General features: G+C 39.3%; 1 protein-coding gene across 2 annotated transcripts in view; it reads left to right on the top strand.

Moving 5' to 3' along the window:
- Positions 1-26798, top strand: part of FAM13B (family with sequence similarity 13 member B) — a 41080-nt gene that overhangs the window by 3988 nt on the left and 10294 nt on the right. For both annotated transcript variants that reach the window (XM_072347869.1, XM_072347868.1), the window contains exons 2-15: positions 5185-5351; positions 6260-6450; positions 6866-7078; positions 10223-10400; positions 10889-11033; positions 12144-12301; positions 17125-17166; positions 18057-18212; positions 19910-20045; positions 20280-20303; positions 21625-21692; positions 22018-22072; positions 22567-22714; positions 26219-26429. In XM_072347869.1, coding sequence (XP_072203970.1) covers positions 6294-6450; positions 6866-7078; positions 10223-10400; positions 10889-11033; positions 12144-12301; positions 17125-17166; positions 18057-18212; positions 19910-20045; positions 20280-20303; positions 21625-21692; positions 22018-22072; positions 22567-22714; positions 26219-26429 — 1691 coding nt within the window. In that variant the 5' untranslated portion in view covers positions 5185-5351; positions 6260-6293. The remainder of the gene's footprint in view (positions 1-5184; positions 5352-6259; positions 6451-6865; positions 7079-10222; positions 10401-10888; positions 11034-12143; positions 12302-17124; positions 17167-18056; positions 18213-19909; positions 20046-20279; positions 20304-21624; positions 21693-22017; positions 22073-22566; positions 22715-26218; positions 26430-26798) is intronic.

Raw genomic sequence — 26798 nt, 5'->3', positions numbered from 1 at the left:
TGCTTTCTCTTCCAAGAGTGTAAACTTTTTTCACTGTTGCTTATATCAGTCATTGTATGTGGTGCTTCATTAATGCCAGCTGTTTCATTTGCAGCTTGAAGTCTCTTGGGTTTTCTTCCTCATCATTGTGATTAGAGCAGCTAGTGCTTGTCCCTGGTTCCAGGCACTGGGCTGTGCCTCTCCTGAAGATCCATATTGATGATGGCCTTTTTTAGAGGCAGCATGGTCTGAATCTGTCCACTGAAACTGCAGATTAAAATGTAATGATTTTAATACAATTCAGTACATGGCTTCATAACTTGTGAGTTTTAAACATAAACTCCAAAATTCCACTTGTTTTATTAATATCTCCTTTAGAAGAGCTTTCATGAGTTGCCTCCTTGACCCCGTTCCATAGTAAAAACATATAGATGGAATCGGAGCAGCTTTGATTTGCATATTAGAGGGGTTGCTCCTGTATTTCCAGGAAACAAAAACTGCATTGCCGTTGCGTTTTGTTGAATCTGATGTAACGTGTTTTGTGCCCTTTCTTGTGTTGTCAATATAATGAGTGTTTTCAGAGGTTATCTCAGAAGTGCTGGTGCCAGATGATGCAGACATTAAGATCATTTTGTCGAGGTCTTGTGCATCTGAGTATGTGCAAAGGCACAGATGTGATGAGTTTATGAATTGAAGTGCTGGTGTTGCTTCTGCTGAGTGCTTTTGTGATTGTGTGCAACACGCTTGGTCCCTTCTGACTGCCATTTAACCCAGAAGCAGATGTGTCTGCAGGGAGAGAACTGCACCAAGGAAGGGGAGCAGGGAGATCCCACCTGCTGGAGAAGATGGCGATGTGGACGAGGTTTCCTCCAGCACTGCAGGTTGGATTCTCTAGCTACACTTGTTTTAAAACCATTGTCCCAGTGGGGGCATGGAAACAGTGTTGTACAAAGACCGTCTTGCTGAGCTGGGTGAGCCCAGTTGTCTGCTTGCTTATTTCCTGACTGAAATGCCATTCAAGAGCTGATGTCACTGATGAGGGAATCCAGCTTTAAGAATCTGTTTTAACCTGATCTTCCTGGTTGTAAAACGTTTCTTCAGATAATTTTTGAGTCCTCGAATACATTAAGCATAGAAGTGTAGCTTTAAAACGGGAAGCTCTTTTTATGTGGAGGATATTCTGTATCTATTTATACTCAAGCACTTAGACAGCTCTCAACGTGCTTTTAACCGTGCTCTTGAGACAAGTAGTGTTTGTCCTTTTCTGCGTCCTGAGTTGGTGGCCGTTCTGTTTGTTTGTCTATAGCTGGTTTTTCTTTGCTTTCCTCTCTCCCCCAAGCTGTTTCTCCTGCCTCCACCTGCCATCCTTTCAGCACTGACAGAATGAATTCAAATGAGCAAAATATTCTGTTTGAGCTTGTTAGCCGAGCAGCATCTGAGAATCAGCAGAACACGAGCTCTTCTGCCCCCAGACATTTCATCCTTTGGGGATGCCAACAAATACGAGTATATAAGTGACATGGGGATCGTCAGGTAGAGTCAGTTGGTGTCACTGTGGCACTAAGGGAAACTGTTACTGGTTTCCTTTTGTCTTGTTAAAACCTGAGGGCAAGGGGAAGAGTGCTGGTGCCCTGCTCAGCTATAGGGCAGCCTCATAAACCAGAGCAGATCTGCAGTTGCTGTTGGCTTCACTGTTTTGGTTTTTCAGATGATGTGAAGTGCTTGATAAGGAAATAAAGCAACAAAAGAATAGCTTACATAGTTGAGATTTGTGGCGCAAACTCTAAATGCAGAATGAATGTTTTCATTCCTGTAGCACAGTTTCAGTTTCTGGCCTTCTTTGTTGTGTGTTTTATTTCTACTTGTTGATTTTTCCCTCTATTTGAAGGAAAGGTGGAGGGGCTGTGAGTTAAGATGACAGCCGGCCATTTGGATTTCAGCCAGAGATGTAAAAACTGAACCAAATTTAAATCTGAACTTGCACGCACATTGCTCAAATATTGACAGTTAGCCACGTATGCTGTGTTTTCCTTGGTGGCATTTCGTGTGTGGGTGTGAATACTTGTTCACTTGCCAAGATAAGTGAATGCTGTTATGATGGCAAAATGAGACTCTTTGTGCTGTTTTCCCAGCAGACTCTATGAAGTGCTCACTTTATTAAAAATATATGTTTTAAAGATACAAAACAGATGATAGCAGTGAAGGATACAATACAGAATGAAACCACCTTCCTCTCATACTTCTTCTGCTTAAGCTCAGGATGTTGCATGGGAGATGTGCTCCTTCAAACTTCTGCAACAGCGTAAGGGGTGTGCTTAGATTTCTGCAGAGCATTATTGTGAGCTGTGGGGATCCCTGTGAACATCTGCACTACTAAAGGGAGGGAGGCTGAAGGAGCTGTAACCAAAATATTTATAACCAAGCACAAAGCAGTTGGGCCTGGGCTTTTTTTTAATCCTATTTTTGTATTACTGCGTTTCAGCAGGACTTGTGAAGCGGGTAGGTTGCAACCTGGGGGAAAGCACTGATCCTGAAAGCTCTGGATAACGTGTAGAGGTAGGGATACTGGAATGGATCAGCTGCTGGTTGCTGAACGGCTCGGTCATGGTACTTAAAGGGAAAACATAAAAAGGCTCAGTATTGCTTGGTAACCGTAGATGCTCCATACGGACTCTAGAAGTACTGAAGGGTAGAAGTCATATCCTGGCTTTTGGGCTTATCTTCATGGCGATATACATCCTGATTCAAAGCATGGAGAAACTGTTAATGTAAAAAAAATAAATAAATAAGTGTATTTAGTTATTGAGCCCGTCTTTCATTTGTGGAATGGTGGAAATAAAAGGAGAGAGAACTTAATTAAAATCAGATTAACTTTTGCTTTTTTTTAATGTTTCTCTTTTTCCAGAGGTAGTGAATATCAAATATTGCAGTCAAAGCCAAACGTGCTGAAAAGAAAACTGTGGTCTGTTCGGTGAACGTGTGTAAGGATTCGTGCATTGGTGAGGGAGAAAGTCAGGCGCTCCCTAATCCATCTAGGTGATGATGAGCTGTGCACAACTCAGTCTGAAGTATAAACTTGGCTTGTAAATCTGGCTTTGCTCTAAGAAGTGACACATCCAGGCTGTTTGAACTTCACTGCTGTGCTTCGTTCTTACATTGCCAAGCTGGTTAAAGTCTTTAATTTCTCTTTCTTTTCTGTGTCTCCTGAATGAAATCACTACTTGGGAAGCCTGTCTGTGTAGTGCACCTGGGAAAAATGGCTTGTGTTTCTGTGCTGAGCGCGGTTCTCCTTGGTGTGAGAGCTGGAGCTCTGTGCTGTTTATTTGGTGCTGTGGTCTAACAGAGCGGTTTCTTCTAATTTGCTCCTTTTATTAGGTGATGTTGGTTTTGAGGCTTTGTTTGTTTGTTTGTTTTAGCCAGGCAGCCTGAAGCCTTGCGGCAAATCCATCAAAGGTTTCTCCCAGCTGCCATTAACCCTGCAGCTGCGGTAATCCTGGCTAATAGGAGCCTTCCTGGCTCACTGTGGGCAGACTTACCTGGGGAGGAGGTGAGAACGGTGAGTGGTTGTAACTCCATGTTTTGAAAATCACACCATGTCTGGGGATTGATGAGAATCTACTTGTGTCCCAAGGTTATGCTAATGCTTAATACGCCAAAATAAGATGAAGAATGGCTGGGCAGCATCTTCATGAAACGTAGTAGTGTCATGACATGAAACTCCTTCGCTGCTGGAATCTGTCAGCATCCTATAGTAGCCAAGAACACCCAGTGACAGATAGGAAGATGATTGGTGACAGTAGTAAAGCTTGTTGACTGGAATATCATTCATTTTCTGTTGTCAGCACAGTTGGAGTTTGGATCTCAGGCCAGGATCCATGTATGTAAGGCATGTAACAGATTTGCAACCTTTGCATAATGTGGGATCATTGAGATGGCAACAGGTGATAATTTTGGTCAGTACTGCTTGCTTTGATAGGCAAAGATTTCCATACCTATAGGCCTTGCTGCAAAAACTGTTGAGGATGGTGATGGAGCAGTCTTGTAAGGCAGACTCCTCCAGAACATGGATGTAGTCTGGGGAGGACTGGGAACAGGAAGGTGTCACTTAGTCAAAAATAAGAGTAGGAAGGAAAGTGGATTCCTAATGGTTAGACTTGGCATTTTGGTGCTGAAATGAGAGCAGCCAGTTGTAAGAACTTTGAAGGTGAAGATGAAATTAATTTGTTCTGATATGGATTATAAGCAAGCAAAGGGGGGGGGGGGTATAAAGAGAGGGAGGGTACTTCTTAAAAAGTCAGTCTGAATTCCTGTATTGATCTCAGTGTTTGAAACAGTTTGAAACAGTAAGGTTTCACTGCAGGTACTTCGAAGGTAGGGAAGGGCGTTTTCTTGCTTAGCTTTGGTGATATGTGTAGTCTGTGTGTACCTGTGTACATCACTGGCTTTGCTTGGCTGTCCAGTCACATTTTTAGTTACTTGAGTTTGATTAGACCATGCGATGTGAGAGAAAAGAGATGGCTGTTTGACATTAGAGGAGCTCCACTGTTGCTGTGAAGCTGCATCTACATTTTTAATACCACAGAGAACCAAAAGAGCTGTTCCTGTGACCCACAGCTATCTTAAGAACCGAGAACGTGAGCAATATCCAGGTGCACTGGATTCTGAAAAGTGGTTAAAATATGGGTGGTTCTAGGGAATGTGGCTTCGGGGAAGTTGCTGCTTGTATTTGGATCTGGCAGTTGTCTGAACTTTAAACAGGCAATGAGGGCGTGTAATGAATTCTGTAGAAAAGATCTGTGCTGATGAAAACTGGCTTAGGTTTGAAGTCAGTGTGTTTAAACCAGTGCTTGGCTATTAAATGTTTTACTGTGGTAAATACTTTAAAACACACCTGTCTCTGTCTAACCTAATTAGGGAGAAGAATGAAGGAGTCTGAAAAATACAGTATTTCATCTTGTAATTGTTATGACCGAGGTGACCCATGGTAACTTCTGCTTTAAAGTTAGTTAACTCCTAAATGAAAAAGGGGGATTTCTCTACATGCTCTCACGTTACACATACTAATTGTCATCATTATGTTTTGCATTCGGAGCAAAAGACTGTTGATTTGATGAGGAGAATTCCTCAAATGTGGCGTTTAGACTTGTAACTGAGTTTAAAACTGTCAGAAATGTTATGTTCTGATCATGATTTCCTTCTTTTCAGATTAACTGCTGAAGTACTGATAGAGTTCTGCTATCCTTCAATGAGGAACTACAGGCTGATCTTTTGCCATAATCTTAAACAACCATAAATGACAAAAGAATGCTTGGTCAGTGAGGGCAGCTGGCGCAGAAAACATTTTTCAAACTCGGCTGTTTAAGTACTCTGAGGTACGTTTCTTCAACTGTTCTACTCAGACTTATCTGCTTAAATATGGATCTCAGTTGTTCTAATATATTTGAGTTTATCAATTTGTTAGCAAAGCGTTTAGTTGCCACGCTTTATTTTAACAGTATGTGCTTCATCTTGTACCGACCAGTCTTTATGGAAACGGCACTTGTTTAAACATCTGTTCATTTATTTTGAAAGAGCATTCTTTTTTTCTCTTTGCTATCTATCTATGTATTGTTTTGAGAGGATTACAGTCTAACTTATACCTGTGGTAATGCTTTTATCTATCTATGTTCTGTATCAAACAAAGACTTGCAAGTAGTGCTTGAGCTTCTGCATGATGAGGAGAATGGTATCACTGAGCATCTGTTCAATAAGATGTTGAATTTGATGCAGGTGTTGAGAATTTCATTGTGTAGATCAAAAAAATGCCAAATCCACGAGATGCTGATTGCATCTAGTTTTGTATCACCAAATAGTTACTTCTCACGTCACTTAACATTGGGCTTTCGGTTCGGAATTATCCACTGTTTTCATTTCCACTTAAGTGTCTTTTGAGAGTCGTTTTCAAAGCCTGACTGATAAATACAGTCAATATACTGAAGAATCTGGCTCTCCAAAGGTACGTTAGAAGATCCTCAAGTTGTAGTATGGTATTGAAAATTAGATGTATTTCTTTGCTGTTGTGTTCTTCTCAGTGCTCTGCTGAGAACTGATCAGAACACATCATCAGTGGTGACTCATCTGGTTACCTGTATTTGGAGACATTGCAGAACTTTAAATTGGTGCCCAGACTGAGAGAAACTAGAGTGTCTGCATTTGGTAATTAAAATGCACTGTGTTACAGATCAATACACTCAACACTGTACAGTGAAGTATGACTTTAATTGTAATTCTTCTTTGACAGAAAAGACAGCTTTGATTTTTGGCTGCAAAAAGATATGAGGAAGAGCTCCTCCCCTTCCTTGAGTAACTGCAACTCTGTTCTTGCTAACAAAATATTTGGAATTCCACTTGATGAGCTGCAGCAAGAAGGGCAACCAGACAATGAGGTTCCATTCATAGTCCGCCACGTAGTGGACTATATTGAGGAACATGGTATGTGTTATTTTGCTGTCTTTTAAATAATATACTCATCAAAATAGACTGGCTTTTGACTAGTGTTTATTTTTAGTTACTTGTATTTAATTGACTGTGGTTCTTTTTGTATGTTTTTCTTTTAGTGATGCACCGTTTCACTATTATGTTTGATTACCACTGTTTTCTGGAGGATATGAAGGGCAATTACACCAGTAGGGAACTTTAGCAGTACCAAAACTACATCATTTCCAGTAATGTTTACCTTATTACTATATTAGCTGGACATAAGAATGTGTTTAGGAAAAGTTTGTCCAACTGTGGTCATGACAGTCTTTAATTCAGTGTGCAGATTATACATACCTGATTGTCAGTAGTTTCTGATAATTTCATCCATACCAAATCTTAACACTTTTTCCACTTCCTTCTAACTCAGGGGGTCTGGAACAAGAAGGACTTTTTCAAGTCAATGGGAATGCTGAGACAGTGGAGTGGCTTCGGCAACGATATGATAATGGAGAGGATGTGGACCTGGTTAAAGAAGCAGATGTACCCTCAGCTATTAGCCTTCTTAGATTTTTTCTTCAGGAACTTCCAGAGCCAGTTATCCCAGGCAGTTTGCACATACATTTGATGCAACTTTCTCAAGGTAAAAGCTATTTTTGATAGAGATATTTATTCTTAAGAGTAAAGACTACTATTAAATTCAGATGTGTTTTTTTCTGTTTGTATGTGTTGGAGTTCATACCTTGACTAGTAGGAGTGTCTTGTGGCACTTTACTAATAAAGCAACCTCAAAAGGTAGCTGTGTCAGAGTTCCACGCTCTTTGACATCACAACCCACAGGAGTTCTGTTCATCCCTCATTGTTGGTTAGTACTTCTTTTCAAGTGCTAGGCTTTGTTTTGCTTAGTAAGAGTCATGTTTTTGGTTTTCTGTTGTCAGTACCGTTTCTTTGGGGTAGGGTTTATGTCGCATTTAGGAAGTGCTGAACCATGGGATTGTGTGCAGCATTGTGAAGCTGCTTCTATGTGATTTTGAAGCTTTGAACACTAGGTGGTTATTTGGATAACTGGTGAGCAGAGGCTGAGTGCTGATGTCTTTCCTGCAAGGTGCTGAATAGTCTTCTGCAGGAAACAATATTTGGAAGCTTCTGCCCAGAGAAGCATGTTAAAACCTGAAGTTCTGCTTATGGTGTGTGCAGTAGTGAGAAACCGAAGTGGATATCAGTAGATGAAATCTCATTAATGGCATGTTTGCTATTTCGTTTTGCATTGCTGAAGTCCCAGTTCAGTGGGTAGCTTGTAAACTTTTTTCCCCTTCCTTCTTGAAAAAGATGATAAATAAAAAGATTATTATTTTTTTAAGGGTAATGCAGAAAGCTGCTGGTGCTCTTTTGTCAGTTAATAGTGCTGTGTGCTGTGATTTGCAGTGTTACTTATCAGGACTGGAAATGAGATTGTGGTATACTCCTTTGATGTGACAATATAGTTTCTTTACATGACTTGTAAACTACAGTGTTGACCCCGTGGTCTCCCCCACCTTTGAATAGATGCCTCTGGGAGGATTTGAGTGTGGCTTGTTTTGAGAAAAGACTTGTTCCACAGCAGTGATTCCCACAGATTTCCCTTTGGTTAAAATTGCAGAGAAACTCTATATTTCAATTCAAATGTCAGCTTACTGTCTATGCTACTCTTTTTAAGTGTAAAACAAAGCCATTTCAGGAAGCTTAAAAGTGCCTGTTTTGATTTCCTTGATGCAGATGAACCTTTAAATGTTGTTTCCTGATACTGTAATTAGAGGTTTGATTTCCTTTTGAGTTTTGCTTTTGATACTTTCACTGTCTGGTAGTCATATGGAGAGCTCTGTTTTAGATAGAAGAACTCCTTATAGAATACAGAGTTTTGGTAATTTTGCAACACACCATAAATAGGATAGGGATGTGTCTTTGAAGGATCTGTATTGTTTGGTAAACTAAGATTAACCCAGCAACTTAGTTGTATGGCATGCTAGGGCCTGTAAACCCTTCAAGGATTGTTCCCTACAGGCATGATGGTGGTTCCTTGAGGATAGCTGAATTACTGATAATGGGGAGCATTTGACCCCAGCACAGTAGGCCGTGTGTCCCAGAGGTGTGTATCCATGGTTTGCTTTTAGAGGAATTCTTTACAGTGCAGTATTTTCACTTTAGGTCTCTGGCTGTTGTTTAGAACCTTTATTTTAGGACAGATTGGTAAAGACAAAACGTCTATATGTGCATGTGTTTGTTGGTCTGTCTATTACCACTCGTTTCTTTTGCTCCCTCTGTTGTTTGAAGGGCTACTTTGAGAAAGGTTCGTTTTTCTTTGTTACTGTTGTGTGTATGTGCTGGTTGTTGTTTTGTTTTTTAAGATTCTCTCTTTTTGCTCTTATATTTCCTGAAGACATTTCTAGAGCTCTCCCAGTACTGTATGAAGTTCATTTTGCTACCTTGAGGTTTTTGCTGTACTTTGTTGCCCCTGACTTGAGGTGTTGTAGATGCTGGCTGTCTAAGCAACTGGAGTGGTGCCCAGTCACTGTCTGGTGTTATTACTGCACATATACAGTAGGGTATTTACCCTGTTGCTTTTATTTGATTTTTAAGACCAGGGTGTCTGTGTTCATTGAGCAGAATAACCACTCATCTTCAAACAACCTTTTCTGCTAACCTAAGAGTTTCCAAAATTCTGAAGGGGATCCTATTAGGATCAATTATTCTCCCATTTTGCTTCCCTGACATTTCTTTCCTTTGTATGGAATCTCCTTAGGAAACTTTTCCAACCTTGTTGCCTGTTGGAGTGATAGCCTAGAAAAGATTAGTGGGGAGATGTAAGTGGGTGAGAACAAGGAAATCCTGGGGTGACCTTTATTTAGGTCTGAAAGGCACCAGCAAGCTGCAGGCTGAGAAAGTGTAGGGATGATTGTGTTGAGATAGCTTACATCCTTCAGTTGAGTATTGTCAAAGCAGGCAAGGTATTGAGAATGGGATGCTGTGGAGGAGGAAAGCAAGTGGCCAGTTCACCTAAAACATGGAAAATGAGTAACATTTAAGTTAGCAATAGAGCTGTTAGTGTCTCTAGAACTCTTCTGCAAAGGAGTTGTAGAAGACAGTGGTGGAAGGAAAGGATGTGAAGGACCAGGCAATAATCAGAAACTGAGAGAGCGTTAATGGGGAAGAACATTCTGGAAACTGCTGACTGGACTTGCAGAGGAGGATGCAGCAGAAATCATTGGATTAAGTTATTATTTTTCTTCAAAGAAATCATTGGTTTTCATAGTGTAATTTATTATTAGGGAAAGTGATCTGGTGCTACTATGCTGTGGAATTGAGACTGTAGAGGTCTTGATTTTCAGCTAGGTTTTCCTGCTTCATCCCTATGCCTCTAGAGCTCAGGCATGGTTGTAGAAGAGTGAGTGGATAGGAACTGGCAGTTAGCAACCTCTCCTGCAAAGAACAGGGAAGAACACACGAATCCAGAGACTTCAATGAGAGGATGAGATGCAGGGACAGAAGTTCTACCACTGTAAATGTCCTTCAGGTACATGGGTTGGACAGTGAAACTTCCAGTTTTGGGGTAGTTTTTTCCCAGACAATTAGAGCACAAAAATCTCAGTCTGGACAAATGAAATTCAGTTTCTGACAACTTCACAGGCTGTGAACTGACCAAAGGACTGCAATTACTTCTGGGGTAGAAGCATGAGTCAAAAGGTTGATAATCTGCTTTTCATGTTATGTTATCTTAATTTTGTGATTTAAATATTTTTATGTTTTCCAGATTATAATAATGAAGATGAATTTGGAAGAAAGTTGAGGTTCCTCTTGCAGCAGCTTCCACCTGTTAATTACAGTTTGTTAAAGTTTCTGTGTAAATTTTTAGCCAATGTAGCATCACATCATGAAGAAATTTGGTCAGCAAGTTCTTTGGCTGCAGTCTTTGGCCCGGATGTTTTTCAGTAAGTGGATTATAAGGGTTTATGTGATGCTTTTAGGCGAATTTGATGGTGGAAATCTGTAATCCAGGGCCTCTCCTAGCCCCTGAGTAACTGCAGCAAGTATGCAGTATGCTTTATGCAACATCTTTCTGTGTCTCCCCTCTGCCACCTGTTATAATTTTTTTGCTTGGATCTAAACCATAGGTTTGATTGTCATATTATTGTCATTTCTTTCTGGAAGGAAGCAGTCAAAATACAAATGTATCCTGGTATTTCAACAGGAAAATAGTAGAGTTATAATCCTCCCTCATGAGCAGTTAATTAATGAGTTGTTTCATCATCCCTTTTAAAAATATAAGGTACTATAAAAATTCATAATGCAGTGCTCAGAATGGCGGAGGGATAATGCTGTGAGGTGCAGTCATTCTCTGTGGAAGCCCTTTGCAGAAGTTTTGGGGGGCATTAGTTGGATGTCAATTTTTACTCTAAAACGGTATTGAAATGTTTAGCATTTACACAGATGTGGAGGATCTGAAGGAACAAGAAATAGTTAGCAGAATAATGGCGGGACTTCTGGAGAACTACTATGAATTCTTTGAAAATGAAGAGGAAGATTTTTCATCTACTAATGATTTAAGCTCAATAACTGAGCAGGTAGGAATATTTTAAGTGGCAATATTGTGTCATTCAAGTGTCTGTTATAGCACGTATTTGTGAAGGATATGTTGTAATATAGTACATCTTTTGATAGTTCCTTGCAAACTGACAAAGTCTGGTATTTCCTGAAGTAGATTTTCTTCATGTGGGTATACTTGCAAAACTGTTGGTAGCAAGTACAACTGTCCGCATAGAAAAGTATATATGGACTGAACCAACAATAATACCTTACCCAAGACAAGTAAGGCAAGTAAGCTGGTTGCTTCCTCTTTGCTGCAGGAGACATCTTGCCTGTTCACCCAGACTAGCAAGCGTGGGCAGACAGTTCTGGGTTGAGCAGCTTCTGCTCTGCAGCAAAGCACTGCAGCTTTGCAATGTTTGCTGTCTCTTCTGCTCTTAGCAAGAATACGTCTAGCACTGAAAGCTGAAGTTGTCCTGCTGGGTGCAGGAAGCTGCTAAATACAACAGGGCTGCATCTTCTGAAGCCTGAGGCAGAGAACTCTTGCCTTAAGTTGGGTTGAGTGCTCTATAGTTAGTTGTTCTCTTGCTTGAGAGTTACTGATTTGCTTCTGGTTCATTGTGTATTTTAGCAAAAGCACTTTTCGAGGAGGCTCTGTATGTGTGGTGTGGTTGCATCTTGTTGTGTTTTGTGCTGCTGTGGTTTTGTTTGTTTGTTTTGTTTTCTCTTGAAAATGTTGAGACTTGGCGGAGTGTCCCTTGAATTTCATGGTGTCTCCACCAGATGTCAACAGCACACTTTGGTTGGGTCCTGTTCCCTCCAGGACCAGTGCAAGGCTGAGTGGAGCTAGGGAAGCAGGGCCAACCCACGTGCAGCTCTACGTGCAACCAACTGTGCAGCTGGGCTTACCCCATAGTTCACTGCTACATTCTTGTGCAATTACAGAAGAAAGTCAGGGGTAAAAACATAACATTTCATTGTGTAGAATGTTTTATGTAAAAGCAAATATTGGGTACCTGCTGTTTTCTAAAATTGAGGAATGTTGTCCTTCTATGAGTATTCTGTTTTTATCTCTCCCGTGCTTCTAATTCCCTGGAGCTCTTAAAAGAAATTTACTAGCCATTAATTGTGAATAAATTTTTGTACAGATAAATGATCTCTTGGAAGAGGAGGAAGATATAAAGCTAGAGCAGTCTGAAGAACTTCCAGAAGATGGCACAGAAAAACCTGTTGAGCGGCCAGCTGTGGTGCATCTAGATGTGACAGGGAGTATCTCAGATTCCAGGAGCGTTACAGCATCAACAAGGTAACTTGTTTCTGCATTGGAATATAGTCTGTTGTGATGTGTGAGGGAGAAACCCTCAGACTTCTGAGGTACGTTGTGGTGTCCATGAAGCTTTCAAAGTAGGTGCAGTTCTTGCCACAGTAAAATGCGGAATAAAGTGACCGCTCCCAGATTTAGCAGTAGAACTCAGATTGGGTTGTCTATGATTTGTGCAGAGGAAGAGGGAATAAAGTGGTATTTTCTCCATGTATTTTATATTCTCAGGAATGACATGCATAAACTTAACCTCTTGGACAGAAGTGTGGGTTTGTGCTTGCCTATAACGTGCATGTTTATGTTTTATTTGCTTGTAGTAGACAAGTTTAAGTCTGCTTTATCTGTATTTAAAGTTCACAATTTCTGTTTAGGGTTTTTTTCCTCCCCCCTCTCTACAGCATTTGTTTTGGTCTGGGCATTGCAGGAAGCACCTGGAAGGGGGGGGTGAGGAAAAACCTGTGGTAGAAGCCTGTCTAAAAGCAGCAGAAACACAGGGAAGTCCAGGAGGAGGGTTAGTGCCTCACGGCTGCAGGGATTTCAGGTTGAATTCTGTTCAGCTGCTTTGCTGCATGTTTTCTTCATTGCGGGAGTTTTTAGAATATAAAATAAGTTCGAAAACAAGAGATTCATGTTTATGTTCTATTTTGTGTCCTTGTTGGTAAGCTAGCAGCTCAGTCTTAGCTTGACTTAGGACTATGAAAAGAAACCTTCCAGAAATTGGAATTCTGAAAGAGCGCTCTGTGCTCCAGTGGAGGTTTTTAAGCAGTTCTACTATTTGTGGGCATTGAAATGCTTATGGAATGTGTAAGCCTAGCAGCAGAGATGAACTAAACAAGTTTAAGAGTTGAAAGTCACTAGCCTGAAGAGAAAATCATTTTACACGATGTTTAGGGTTAATTAAAAATTAATAGGCATTAATTATGGTTGGTGCTTTGCATATTTGTGGGAAAGCATAAGGAGGAATCCTGCTGGAGAAAATTTATTGTAAAACCAGAATAACTGCAGGAAACATCTGAAGGAAAAAAAAAAGACTGAATGAAGAAACATGTTTTATTGAACTTGTAACTGCTGTAGATATTGTTGGGAACTGAAGATTGTTCAGAACGCACATTTAATGGCCTTTTTGCATTTTATTTTATTTATTTTTTTAAATATTAATGCAGATGGATTGGGGTGCTTGTCTTGGCATGGGGCATGCAGCAGTCTATAAAGGAAAGAGGAAGAAGTGAGCCTTAAACATGATTCTTACCATTCCTTAGCCTGGAGTTCTGTTTCCTCCTCGTTCTTCAGGTTTTGGGAACCAAGTATCTGTATAGTTGTGGTCTCTTTATCGAGAGAAAAGACTGAGGTTGCATGCTTGTCATCTCATGTTAAAGACAGACTGTTTTGATTCATCCGGCAGGGCACACGACCTTCCTTTTAGCTATTTGAGCTATAACTTACAACTTGGCTTGCTACCTCTATTTCTTTTTTCCACTCATCCTACTTGCTCTTGTAAAACATGACAGTCGTGCACTGTGTGGTGCTGGTTTCTCTGAGAGAGACGAGGTGAGAATATGGGAAATCATTCATGTAGTTTATTTGGTGACTGGTATTTAAGTAAACCTGTTGAGTGATCTTTCAGTCTGTTAAGCAGCTGGGGAGTGTTTGTGCACGAGCTGACACGGTGTATGTAAAGGAAATGTATTCTCCCTTATCAGAAGCCTTTTCAACATGGCTCTGTCAGTTTCTGCTGTCCTTACTTCTGTAGAAAGAATTCCTGACTCAGCACTGCAGCTGACATGAAGATGTGCTGTTGAAATAATCACCCCGGAGTCCTTAGCTGTCAGTATGCTGAATTTTTCCCCGTTGCTGTTTGCCAGATAGCATTCAGTTTACTTTTTGCTGTTCATCTCAAATATCCTCAGTCGCAAGCCTAAGGTGAAATCTCCTTGATGTGTTCTTCGGGCTTTTCAAATGCGGTGTGTAGAAAGGTGAGATGTGACAAGTAGGAAGTTCTGTGAGCGGTTTGTTTTTGTCTGTATTAAATGTAACGGTGAGGGTGAACTCCTCACTGCTTCTGCCGTTTGTTATCCAGTTCTATTTCAGTTAGCTCAATCAAAGAGAGAAACGAGACCGTGATAATAAAGGAACAAAATGTACATATAATGAGGCTATCTGAATATAACAAATATAGCAAGTGCTTGAATTGCTAGAAGATATATTATAGCTTTTAGCTTAGCTCTCTCTTGGATGTTTATCCAAATACTTTTTCCTATTTCTACCCTGGAAAATATGTGAACAACATGTTAGAAAAGCTTTCAAGTCTTGATTGGGCAGCTTATTGTCAGGAGTGACCTCATGTTGCAGTCTATTTCTATTTAGACTGCAGGGTTTAGTGCAGCACTCCAGAAGTGCTGTCTGACAAGCAGCCATTGAAACCGTGGGAGCAGAATGCATAACCTACAGCCAACAGCACACTTCGCTCTTTTTCAAATGAAGCATTTTTACATGAAATGTTCGTTTGGGATAGCAAAAATAATCAGGATGGCCTGTAAAGTCCTGCTGCACAGGTAAATGCATGGAAGGAAAACGTTGCTTTGATGGGAATGCAGATATTGCTTTTTAACGTTATGCGAGATAAATGTATTCTGGGGATATTGTGAAATGAAATAATGTCAAAATTGCTTTTGTTGCTAGTGAGAAATAAGAATCTGTGTACTGTCAGTATACTAGGAAGAAGAGGTTTGAAATGTTTTATCTCTAGATTATGTATTTTTCCATCACAGGACACTTACGAAGACTCTTAATGGGTCGGGAAAAGGTGCAAAGGGGGTTCCTGGGAGTGAGTTAGCATTGTGAAACAAAAGACGTTTACCTTTGTGTGTGGTGCTGTGTCATGCTGCATTAAGACTGTGTAGCAGTATAAGTTACAGCTTTTAAACAAGTATTCTTAAACTGGTGCCTTAGTTCCAAAGTTGTAATGTGTTCTCAGCTAAGAGTGATTGACATGTTTCTTTCAAAAAGTGCTTAATTGCTGAAGTGATTAGTTGGAGGCACAGGATAATTCTTTACATAGTAAGAGGATTGTTCAGGCTTTGGAATGCTGCTGAGTCGTGCACATCTTTTGCTGAGTACTTCTAATGCACCTAAAGGTGTTTGTGAAAAGCACTGCTGAATGATCCTCCTCTGTGGGCTGAAGGTTATGCACTTAGATGGAAAATTTTGTTGTGAATCGTGTCTGAAATCTTTTGGATTCTTTGGAGATGAGTTTGATTCTCCCCACTGCCGACACAGTTCCTCATTGTCTCAAGTGATAGCGAAAGAACAAAACGATTCCAGGTCACCACAGTTTCCTAAAATAGTTTTTGTACTCGTGCCCTTGACTCAGTTTTTTTGTTCTTTTTTACAACCATTGCAGTGCTCTGTGTTCTGATTGCCTCTTTTTCCTCTGATGTGTCCTAGGGAGCAACTGCTCAATAAATTGATTATTAGTGTACCTATAGTAGAACTTTTAGAAAGTAAGCATGCCTTTTGTGATGCAGCTCTTACGGGACTTGCTGAAAGTGCTCATATCCGGTACTTAAGTACATCCATCTTGGTTTGAAATCTCTTTTTTTTCCTCTGATATTTTCTCATTCTTCTCTTGTCTTGCTTGTAGGGCTGAACTTATTCACAGCTTTCTCCCTTCGTTTTTTATTCCAAATCATGCTGGTGCAGAAGTTGTTTATCAGAAGGCTTAAGCAGTTTGTATAGTAGGGCTATGTGGAACTTGTGAGCATGGACACCAATAAGAAATGTTCACAACTCAGGAGAAATGTCTTACCACTAATAGGTTTGAAGGAAAATGAGTTAATGTGTTTAAACATTGAGCTGGCAAGCAAGTCCTTTATGGCTTGTGTTTCATCTGCTTTAAAGAAGAAAAAGTAGAAAGTCTGTTCCAGATGGTCTAATTATTTCACCTCTCTAGTGGTGGGTATAGGACTACCAGTGAACTTGATAAGGTCTGAACAAGATACTCCTTGCTGTATTAAAGCTGTTCTTAGTTAAGCAGAGGGACCATCAAATGAGTTTAAGTACAAACAGAGCTATTATCAGCCAGAACCATCTTGCAGACGTACCTGTCCAGCTCCCATTGAGGTGGCAGTTTTGCTCTTCTCCCTCATGTATTCATGAAAATCACTTTTAAAAACCACTTTGGCTGTCAGAAGTGCTGCTATGTGGTAAAAAGTAGATTGTGCTAAGAGATTCCAAAGTGCTTTACAAGTGGCTAACTCATCTCTTAAAACCTCTGGAAAGTACCTGCCTTGTACTTGAAACGTATCTGTCCTTGGAGAATACTGCAGATCTGTTGAACATTGCAGAGTAAAATTGTGCAACAATCTGATAGGCAGGGAAAAGTCCCTACGAACTGCAACAGCGAAGGAAAGCAAAGTACTTTGGAACTTGCTTGAGGCAGCAAGGTTAAAATCTGCGTTCCTAAGCAAGGTGTCAGGAAGTCTTTGGAGACTAAGCGATTAATATTTCCCATGGGAAAGACCATACCTCTTACAGCTTCTTAATGTACTGAGTATCGGCTCTTGGGAGACAGAAACCTGCACTGCTGCCTAGACGCCTTTGTCTTATGATGGCATTCCACTTTGTCTGGATGGAGGAATCTTACAGGGACTGTAAATAAGTATTTACTTTGCTCCCTATTTTTTCGATTTTTATTAGCTTCACTGCATGTAGATTTTTAGTATTTTCAAATTTGCTTTCTCTTGTTTTTGAGACTTCTATTGAATATACTAAGTTTTGCATTTCACTAACTTAGTTCTTCTGTATTGCAGTGCTCATATTTCTCCCATAAGCATCTTGCCAGCCTCTGCAGAGTAAGTATAACAACAGTGTATGATTTGTGAATTGTGTTGTTGCTATAACATGTATCGGTGCGTTGTCTTAAAAGAACAAATGCAGTAGGTTTGATTAGTTATGAATGAAACATATTGCAGAAGAACTTAACATGCATCACTGTTGACTGCAGAAGCATGAATGGTAGAATTTAGATTGCAAACCATTTTGTTTCTATACTTATATATTTCCTAGGGATTTAACCTTATAATTGTTCTTATAATGTGTTTTCAGCACCAACTTTTGTTGTTTATAGTTAGTGCAGTTCTGAAGAATGGCATGCAGGCATGTGGAGGAAAACAAAACACAATTTTATAGCCCTAAGTTTTATTTGTTTTGGATAATCTGGCTAAAAAGTGCACTTGGCATACCCTGCTTTTAAAGAATATTCTGTTGCTGATGTACCTTTGGGTATACCCTGTGTCCTCATCAGGTACTGGCGTATTGTCTCCACTGTTTGTTAGATCTTGCCTTTTGCAATCACAGTCCTGCTCAGGAGCTGCTACAGCCAACTGTGCTGTACTTGCTCCGCGGTTGGCTCTGACCTGCTGTAGATGCAGGATTTGATTGTTGCATGCTTATGTTCAGGTTTTATATGGTTTGGGGTATAATGTTTTGTTGTGTTTTTTTTTTTGTTAACTGAAGTCATGGTAATCTGTAACTGTTAAAATACTCTCTCATTTGGGTATTACTTGATAGAATATCGTGGTTTCAGTACTCCCCATTGCCTAGTATAGTTAATCTGCTTTTTTTCTTTCTTTTCCTTGAAGTACCTGGTATCACAGATTCATTTGTTGTTTTTACCTTTCTGCATAGTTGATCGGTGGAGAAAAGGATTTTTTAATGTGAATTCTGTGGCTTTTCTTTCTAGCATTTTAGAACGAACAATCAGAGCAGCTGTGGAACAGCACCTTTTCGACCTGCAGAGCAGCTTAGATAATGATCTTAAACAAATACAGCAACACAGACTGGGCTGTAACAAGGATGCAAACAATCCCAGCGGGGATGAGGAAGGATCTAACAACCAGTAAGATATTTTGTATTGGTACTAAATTGTAAAGGATTGTGTATCTTTAGGTCTTAAATGCCAAACTGCCCCAGTACCCCTCAACCAGGAGCAAAAGTTGAGTCTTCTGTTGTTCACTTAAAAATTCCTTAAAAATTTCTATGCTAAATCAAATCATCTTTCAACCAACAGAAATAACGAACAGCTCTTGAAGCAAGTATTTTAAGTTGCTCTTATATAGCTGCAAATTGCAAAGTATAACTACTTTGCTGCTGAATTTTCTGCAAGCAGCACAAGACCTTATTTACCCGGCTCTTTATCTCACTTCATGTTACTTGTGACTCAGTTTCACCATATATAAAAATTTATTGTAGGTGCTATTTCAGTTTCCTTACCATGTTGTTCCACATCAACGTAGCTATTGTACTTCCACAGCTGGCAGTCAAGAAAACAGCTAACGGCAGATAGAATGAGCACTGTAGATGTATTTGTATAGGATTTCAGTCTCACTTGGTCAGATTTTTGTTATAGATCTTATTGTTTATGGGTGTAGCAATTTCCGGGGCAGCACTGAGAAACTGTGACCTGCTGATGTTTTTTAAATATAAATGATCACAATTTCCAGCTCCCAAGATGTGTGGCTAAGTAGCACTTTGTAACATAAGTTCCTTAAGGTCAGAGCTTGAAATGGTGTGGAGCGTTCAGAGGGTCAAATGCTATTTTCTATATCTGCTGTTTTTAGGAGTCTTCAGTCCAAATTCTTGTCAGAGATAAGTTAGTAAGAGATCGTAAAGGTAATAATCATGGCTTATAATGTTCGGTTGTTATAAGTTGGATTTCGGGGTTGTAGATCTAATTTCTTTGATATAAACTCTAAGTGGGTGAACACTCCCTCTTGTAGCTGAATCCCATGAGTTATGGCATAAGTGTTTGAAGTCTGGCTGGCTTCACAGAAGCAGAGGCTAAAAGTACCATCACTGCAGGTTTGAAACCCAATATGCTCTTCTGGCACTGTCTCTAGCTCAGATGCTTCTGTGTCGTTCCTCTGTGGATTAACTGTAATAGACGATACATGATAGCGTTCTTGAAAGAGGTTGTCCAGGTTCTTTAAAGCAGTACAGTCAACAAATTATGCCGAAGAAAGATATATGGCTAAATAAATAACTACAAACTGCAGTCATCAGGAGTGGATTTCTTAGAACTAACAGAATAATTACAGGAATTACAGAATAAGTAACTAAAATGTAAAATGACAGACCATCTTGTGTAGTATCTAAAAATGTTTTTAAAGTAGTTTGGAGTTATCTGAGGAAGGAGAAGAAAGGCAAAACTCAGTGGCTTGCAATGGATTATGGAATCATAGCGACAGACGTGCTGATACATTAAGAATCTATGGACAAACAGGCATGGTATAAATTGGTTTTAATGTGGGTGTACTTTTGCAAACCTTAAGCTGAATGCTAGGAATATAAAATGTTAGAAGTAATGGGATTTATCAGTGAAGGGTGCATTTTGATGCTAACTTAAGTTAGCTGACTTCAGTATTGAGAGGAGTGCCATCAAGGAACTTCATCTAGTCAAGGTGGTTTTGGATAAATCCTTTTTTATGTATCTACCACATACTGTTGCAGAAAACCTCAGAAGTGTGTATAAGCTATACAAGGGCCAATTGGGGGCTGAACAACAGGTTACTGATGCTTTACTGTTTGTTTCTTTAGGAATGATGTTATTGAAAATAATGACATTGGTAGCAGTGAGAACACGGGAGACTGCTCTGAAGTATTGGTTAGCACAGATTTAGGCAGCGAAGATATGAAACATGATACTGTAACTGAGGAGGAAGAAGGTGTTCAGGTGAGAGGAAGAGCTTCCTGTATATGAAAATTATTATTTGCAGTGACTTCAGCAAAGCGTTTGGGGCATCAGTGTCTTCTTAATAGCTCTGATGCTGCTTTATGTGGCTCAGCTGCTTTGCACAGTTAATTTCCTTTTCTGCTATGCATACTTTGTAAACGTGCAGAGAAATCTCTGTGTACTTTGGTGCAGCTTGTTTGGACCCTGACTGTGGGTTCTGTCTTTTTTTTGCAGGTACTGGCCCTTCCTTCTGCTGAGGTAAGTCAGCATATCAACTGTTAGCATAGCATCTGTGTTAATAAAGGCTTTGTGAGGAGAAGAGGGTCTAGGGCTGTGACAGTAACAGAGCTCACAGTACAAACTATATTAAGCAGTGGTAGAATGTTAATATGAGAACTGTAAGAGGAAGACATGATTTTGTAATTGTCTGTTTATTCTGTATCGGTGGTTTCAGTAAAAGAACAGCTGAGAAATGTGAATGATACTTCTGAAGAAGCACATTCACTTCAGGGCTAAAAGAACATTACTGCAGTAAGAATATGAAGGGAGAACGTGATGCTTGAGTGTTGCATGGTCATGTACAGGTGCACTTTTGTTGGTGGGCATAAGGGCTGTAGATGAGCTTCTGTACGTGAGCTTTCCTGTGGGTCTGAGACAGGAAAAGGAGCAATTGAGTCTGCAGCTACAATCATTCTCTAGGGCAGAAAGGCTATTGTGCAATGTAGTAATAAATTGTTTTCTTGAATTGGAATTTGGCTTGAGGATCAAAATGATGTTAAGAGAATGATGGAGATATGTCTGATAAAGGAAAATGTGTAGCCATGTTAAATTATTGAATGCAATATATATTTGAGCTCAGAACAACATTTAAATGTCTGAAAATAATATTAAAAGTCCAGCTGGGACTGCTTCCTAAAGTCTGAAATAAAATGTAACACGTTACTCAAGAGGGTATAAAACACTTTTCCAGTTATGTTCTCCCAAAGTCTGTGCTTCTCAAAGGAAGCAAATACTGGGCTTTGGTTTAAATACTTAAAGCAATCTTCTTGTGCCAACTTCTAGTGTACAAAATGGTGATGTAAATTAATCTGAACTTGTTCTGTGCCAGCATTTCTTCATCCCCTTCAAATTCTACTTCTCTTTTATTTAATAATGGGGATTAGAAGTTCCTTTTAGGAAGTCTGTCAGACTTGTTTCATTCCATATAACACTAAGCCCAAATCTGCATCCCACTCAGTTCTCTCTGAGACGCAGAGTCGTGGCAGTATTTCCTGTCACCCCAAACTCATGCTCTGACAGCTTGCAGTGACAGCGTTGGTGTCTACCTTAAAAACAAAACAAAACAACCAAGCTTTAAATTCTTAATCATGTTGTGTTTGAAGACAGAGATTTCACTGATGGTCTTCTAGTGAGTAACTAAATTGTTGACCTCACTGTAAATGTAGAAGTGTTGCATTGGTTAAACAGTGTGATTTCTACATGTCTGTAGAATCCTGTGTTTTTCATTCTTGAGGGCTTTTTTGTGCTCCACAATTACAGAAATATATTCAATCTTTCTAAATGACCTTTTTGCCAACAGCCTGCGGATGTATTATTGAACCAATGTGATAAAGATGCAGATGTTGATGGAGAAAATAATAGTGAAAGGTAGGAATGTTTCATTTATTACTTACATGGCAGAATGTGTAACTTCAGTTTTGAGAACGTAAGAGAATCAGTTTGGCAAGAGAAACAAAAAAAGACATTCTTTAAAACATTTTGGTGCAGTGTATCACTCAGCCATGTGGGAATTAATTGGGAACTGTGAAGAACAGAGGGACTCACCCCCTGCAACCCCCAAGCAACCCAACTTTTGCTCTCCATAGTTCTATTGATCCCTTTAAGGAAATCAATTGCATATCTGCTAAAATTGGATACTGTATGTAAGAATGAAATGCATTTAAATTGATAACTGGATCTGTTTTGTTTCTAGGCAAAATAGTATTTTGGTTGATGGCAATGATAGAATATCTTCAGAAATGTTCCTGGTAAGATGATGATTTCATTTATATTATGCAGAATCTCATAAATGTAAATACAGTCATGCAAAAAAATCCCCGTAAATTTAACTGTTATTAATCTATGTTGTGTTGGTTGGGTAGCCACAAAATCTGCAAAATCTGTCAGATTTTATCCAGCTTTTTGGAAATTTGGGGCAGCACCACAAGCTTATGCTTATGTATCTCGTGTAAGAAATGCTTTGTCATGCCAATAATTGGCTAATACTGTGGGAGGGAAAAAGGAGCTTGTTTACAATTCCTTATGAAACATGGGAGCATCTTACTTGAGTAAGGAAGTGTGTGTATATATATATATATGTATATATGTGTGTATTTTTTATATAGATAGATATACATGTGTATATATCTATATATGTATATATTTAAGAGTTTCCAAAAGTTCTAGGAGTAGCACTAAATAGTGAATTGGTTTCCAGTTGCTAAATAAGAATGAAATTGTTCTGTGCTGTTATTTTATACAGGATTCAAGTACCAAAGCTTGCGATCTCAATGCAAATACTGATTCAGAGGTGTCAGGGGATGGTGACGTTTATGTTCCTGAGGAAGCTCTGAGTGTCCAAGTACCACGTCTAGATCTGAAGAATGCATCTGATGGTGACAAATGGGAAGGTAATTTTTGCTCTTTAATTCACGATCTACTCAGCTAGTTCGAATACATGAAATGCTTTACGAAGTAAGAGAAGCACTCTGGTAACTTGTACACTTTCCCTTTAGCTTCATCTGAATGAAACATTCCTGTATGACTTGGCCAGTTGTACTGTGTATAACATAGGTCCTGTCTTGTTTCAGATCTTTCTGCAACTTAGAAGGGACTTTAAAAACAAAACAGCTAAAGAAAGCAAAAGAGCCTAAGCTTCATGCAAAAAATGTTGCATATGTATTTTTCAAGTGACTTAAGATCCTCCGGACTCTCTCTCACATGAGTCCTTATAAATACTTTGATTTTTATGATGCAGTTGTTGTTCGTGTTGAATTTTGTGGTTTTCTTTTTGTTTCAATCAGAGTTGCTGAAGTTTCTCATAGTAGCTGAATTTGACTTAAGGTCTCTGAACTACTAAGCATAGCCATTTACATTTGATTTAGTCTGAGAAGTCTTTTGGTTGTCTTGTATTGAGCATCAGAAAAGTCCAGTATTGGTTTCCTGGTCACTGGACAACTTGAAACAGCCTAAATTTTCAAGTACAAGTTAACAGTCAATATGATCCCTAGGAGAGCAAGAAGTGTGAAATACACATTTATGGTCTTATTCCTTATGGCCTTTAGGTGTAGCAAGCCCCTGAAATTATAACTCGATTGAACTTTGTTGCTCAGATATATGGAAATGACTGCTTATGCTGTCCTTGTACTTGTATAAAAACATAACTTCTGTTCTCTAACCACAGCAAGACACTTGTTGTTGTTGATAATCTTTGCGAAGTACTTGTCTTTTTACATGCTCTTTATATGCTGATCTTCTTCCGTCATGTCGAATCATCTGAATCATCAACCTTATGAAAGAAAAAAGTCCACTAGTTAGTTTGTTTAATGTACTGTGAACTGTCACCAACAGGACAGTGACCCCCACCCACTAATTCTCAATGGGAAGTGGTAGATTTAATGCAGATTTACTACCCAGGGATTTTGTTTAACTTCCAACTGGTGGTTCCAGTGGCAGCTATTCTTTTTTTTCTGAGATGCATTTAAATCGTCGTAATTAAGCATCAATAAGGCACAAGTAAGAGAGAATGAACGTGGTTACTTTTATCTTGTGTTAGAAATATTAAACTTAGTGCAGTAAACTATGTACGTTTGAGGTGTAGCAGTGCGATGTGAAACTGTAGCGTGACAACACATAAAGCTCCCAAAGCTCCAATAGTGGTAACTTACAGTAACTTGTCACCTAAGCTGGCTATTTTCCAAATGAATTCCCTGCATGAATCCATATTTTGTTTTTAACCGTATAGAAATGATGAGGTTTGTAATTTGATTCACTTACAGCTGTGAAATACTTGCTTTATGTAGTCAATATTTATTTCCATTGCTTACTTGCAAGTTATGTTTTGTTACAATCTCTGTGTTAACCTTTAATACATGTTCTCAGTACATGTGTGGGTTCCATTTCCATTATTTCTTTAAAGCTGTTCATAGAAGTTACTTTGGTTTTGCTTTTCCAAATACATGTATATCTTTACTTCAAAGAGAGTGTAGGATACCTGTATAAATTTATGTTATGTGATTCTCAGTAGTAAAATCATGGTGTTTTGCAAGATGTGGTATTTGCGTGTGGTGAGGTTTTCAGTTTTGGCTATTCTTCAGTCCTTTTTAGAATGGCTGTTGGGATCTCAGGCACTGCAAGTCCTTGTAGCATTCTGTTCAACTACATTGGCTTTGCAAAGAAATCTGCTTGTCCAAATCTTTCAAAAGGTTTGGATTATTAAATCCTATGTGATGGCACCTTTGAAGACCTGTAGTCTGTGGGGTTCTTGAAAATGAGCACAAAATGCTTGCTGCCTTAATAGGGAGAAATGCAGATTGGTTAATCTGTGTTTGAGTGTTTTTATTCTGTATTCATCCTCTTTTTGGAAATCACTGCCATCTCTTATTTACAAGCTGTGAACAGAACTGTATGTGGAACTTGTCTTTTGTTACTGTGAAGATGCATGAGACTCTTATTAAATGGCAGTAAGTCTTTACTATTTCTGTTCTGTAAACCTTTTGGGTAAGCAGCTCAAACTTACAAAGGCCTGAGCATCCTTACCTGCCACTGCAGTTGCCTGGGACTTGAGAGTGTTCAGGGCCTGGCTCAAAATATGTTTGTTTTTTTTCCCCTGGTACTGTATCTTCCTGCTTTACATGTTATGTATGGTTTGTTCTGACTGTGCTGTGTGTTCACTTTAGTATTTTTGCCATTCTTTTTCATTTTATTAGCGCCATGCCCTATCACTTTTCCCCTCATTGATTTCAAAACAATGCATCTGCAGAGAGAAGGGGAGGGTAAGTATGGTTCGCCATACATTCAGTTATCTGCCTTTTGATAGTTTATGGTTTGCTTTCTAACTAACCCTTCACCTGCTGTCCCTTACCTTGGGAATGCTCTGATTTGCAGTATTTTTTCCTCCTTAAGGGCCCCCTTGTATCTTGTGCTACATACGCAAGCAAGATTCTAGCTTAAAAAAACATAAAGAAAGAACAAAAAAACTCACCAAAAAAAATCCCTAAGCAAAACCTCCATAGTTCTTAGTGAATGCGCTCTGGAAAGCAGGTACAAGGGTTACCACTTATTCATTTATTCTTCAAAGATTACTTTGTGGGCTTTATTGTTGTTCTGCACACTTTGAACCCAGTTTTCAAGATTTTTGATTTGGAAAATAATGGGCAAAACTTCTGAAAGGGAAGGGGGAGATTTTCAACTAAAGTACTTGGAGGGCATCGTCAGCTTCTTGTTAGATGGCACTTTTTAATAGGGTTAGTAAAAAAACAAACAGCAAATTGTTTTGGAATCCCTTGCCTGAAAGAAATCCCCTTCCACAAACTAAAGAATCTCTTTTTCTCAGTGGTGTCAAGCTGGATTTAAACTATAAATATATTAGAGAACAAACAGACAAACAACAGCAATAAAAAGGCAAACAAAAACAGTCACACCAACAACACTCCTTTAAAAAGACTAAGTAAGTGGTATTGTACGTGGAGAGGTATTATCAGGCTTGTCTTTCTCAAAATCAAGAGGAGAATCTTTCAGAGCTCACATGTGAGGTGTGGAACTTAATTTCTGTAGCAATACATTGCAAGAGGCAATAAGGGTGTTCTTGTACCATAACATTTCTGATAAGTAAATAAGTAACGCTCTCTTACGCTGTTGAACTGTTCAGAAATGCATACTCCTAAGAAACACTTTGAAAAAGGGATCCTAGTGTGCATACTTCATTTCAGTATGTTTTTCTTTCAATTGTTATATGACAGAATTTGTAGCTTTCTGATGTATTCCACTGTTTTTATTCACTTTGTGTATGACACCACATCCTTTATAGCATACAAGACTAAGTATCGCATACACAATTGTTTCCTTTTGACTCTTCTTTATAGTTCTTTTAACAGACAAGCACCATTTTGTTCCCCCTTTTTTTTATCTTACAGATCCATTTCCTGCTTTTAAATCTTGGCAGGAAGACAGCGAATCTGGAGAAGCACAGCTTTCCCCACAGGCTGGAAGAATGACCAACCATCCATTGGAGGAGGACTGTCACCCGATACTGTCGCATCGTAGTTTGGACTTTGGGCAAAGCCAGCGTTTCTTACATGATCCAGAAACATTAGATTCTTCATCCAAAGCACTTTCTTTTGTTAGGTATGAACTTAAATTCAATTTGGTGGGTATTGTGGCAGTTACTTCTGGTATGAAAATACCACTGCTTGAAAACATTGTAAGTTTTTTATGGTATGATAAATAAACTGAAAACCAAGGTCAAATGTATCATTATAGGGCCATTGGCTGTATGTATACCTGGGAATTGCCATATTGGGTCAGACCAGAGATCCGTCTTGGATGGCTGTCTCTCAAAGTGGTCACTGGCAGGTGCTTAGGGAAAGAGTATAAAAATAGGACGGAGATTTTCCCTGGCATTCAGACTGGGCTGCTGGTAACCTGTTGTAATGCTGCTTCCTGGTCTGAAGACATTATTTATATCCTTTGTTTACCAGGCTTTACTGGATGCTG

This window comes from Excalfactoria chinensis, chromosome 13 (genome assembly GCF_039878825.1).
Source record: "Excalfactoria chinensis isolate bCotChi1 chromosome 13, bCotChi1.hap2, whole genome shotgun sequence".
Lineage (NCBI taxonomy): Eukaryota > Metazoa > Chordata > Aves > Galliformes > Phasianidae > Excalfactoria > Excalfactoria chinensis.
The sequence above is the reverse complement of the archived record's forward strand: the minus strand, read 5'-3'. Positions and strand labels throughout refer to the sequence as shown.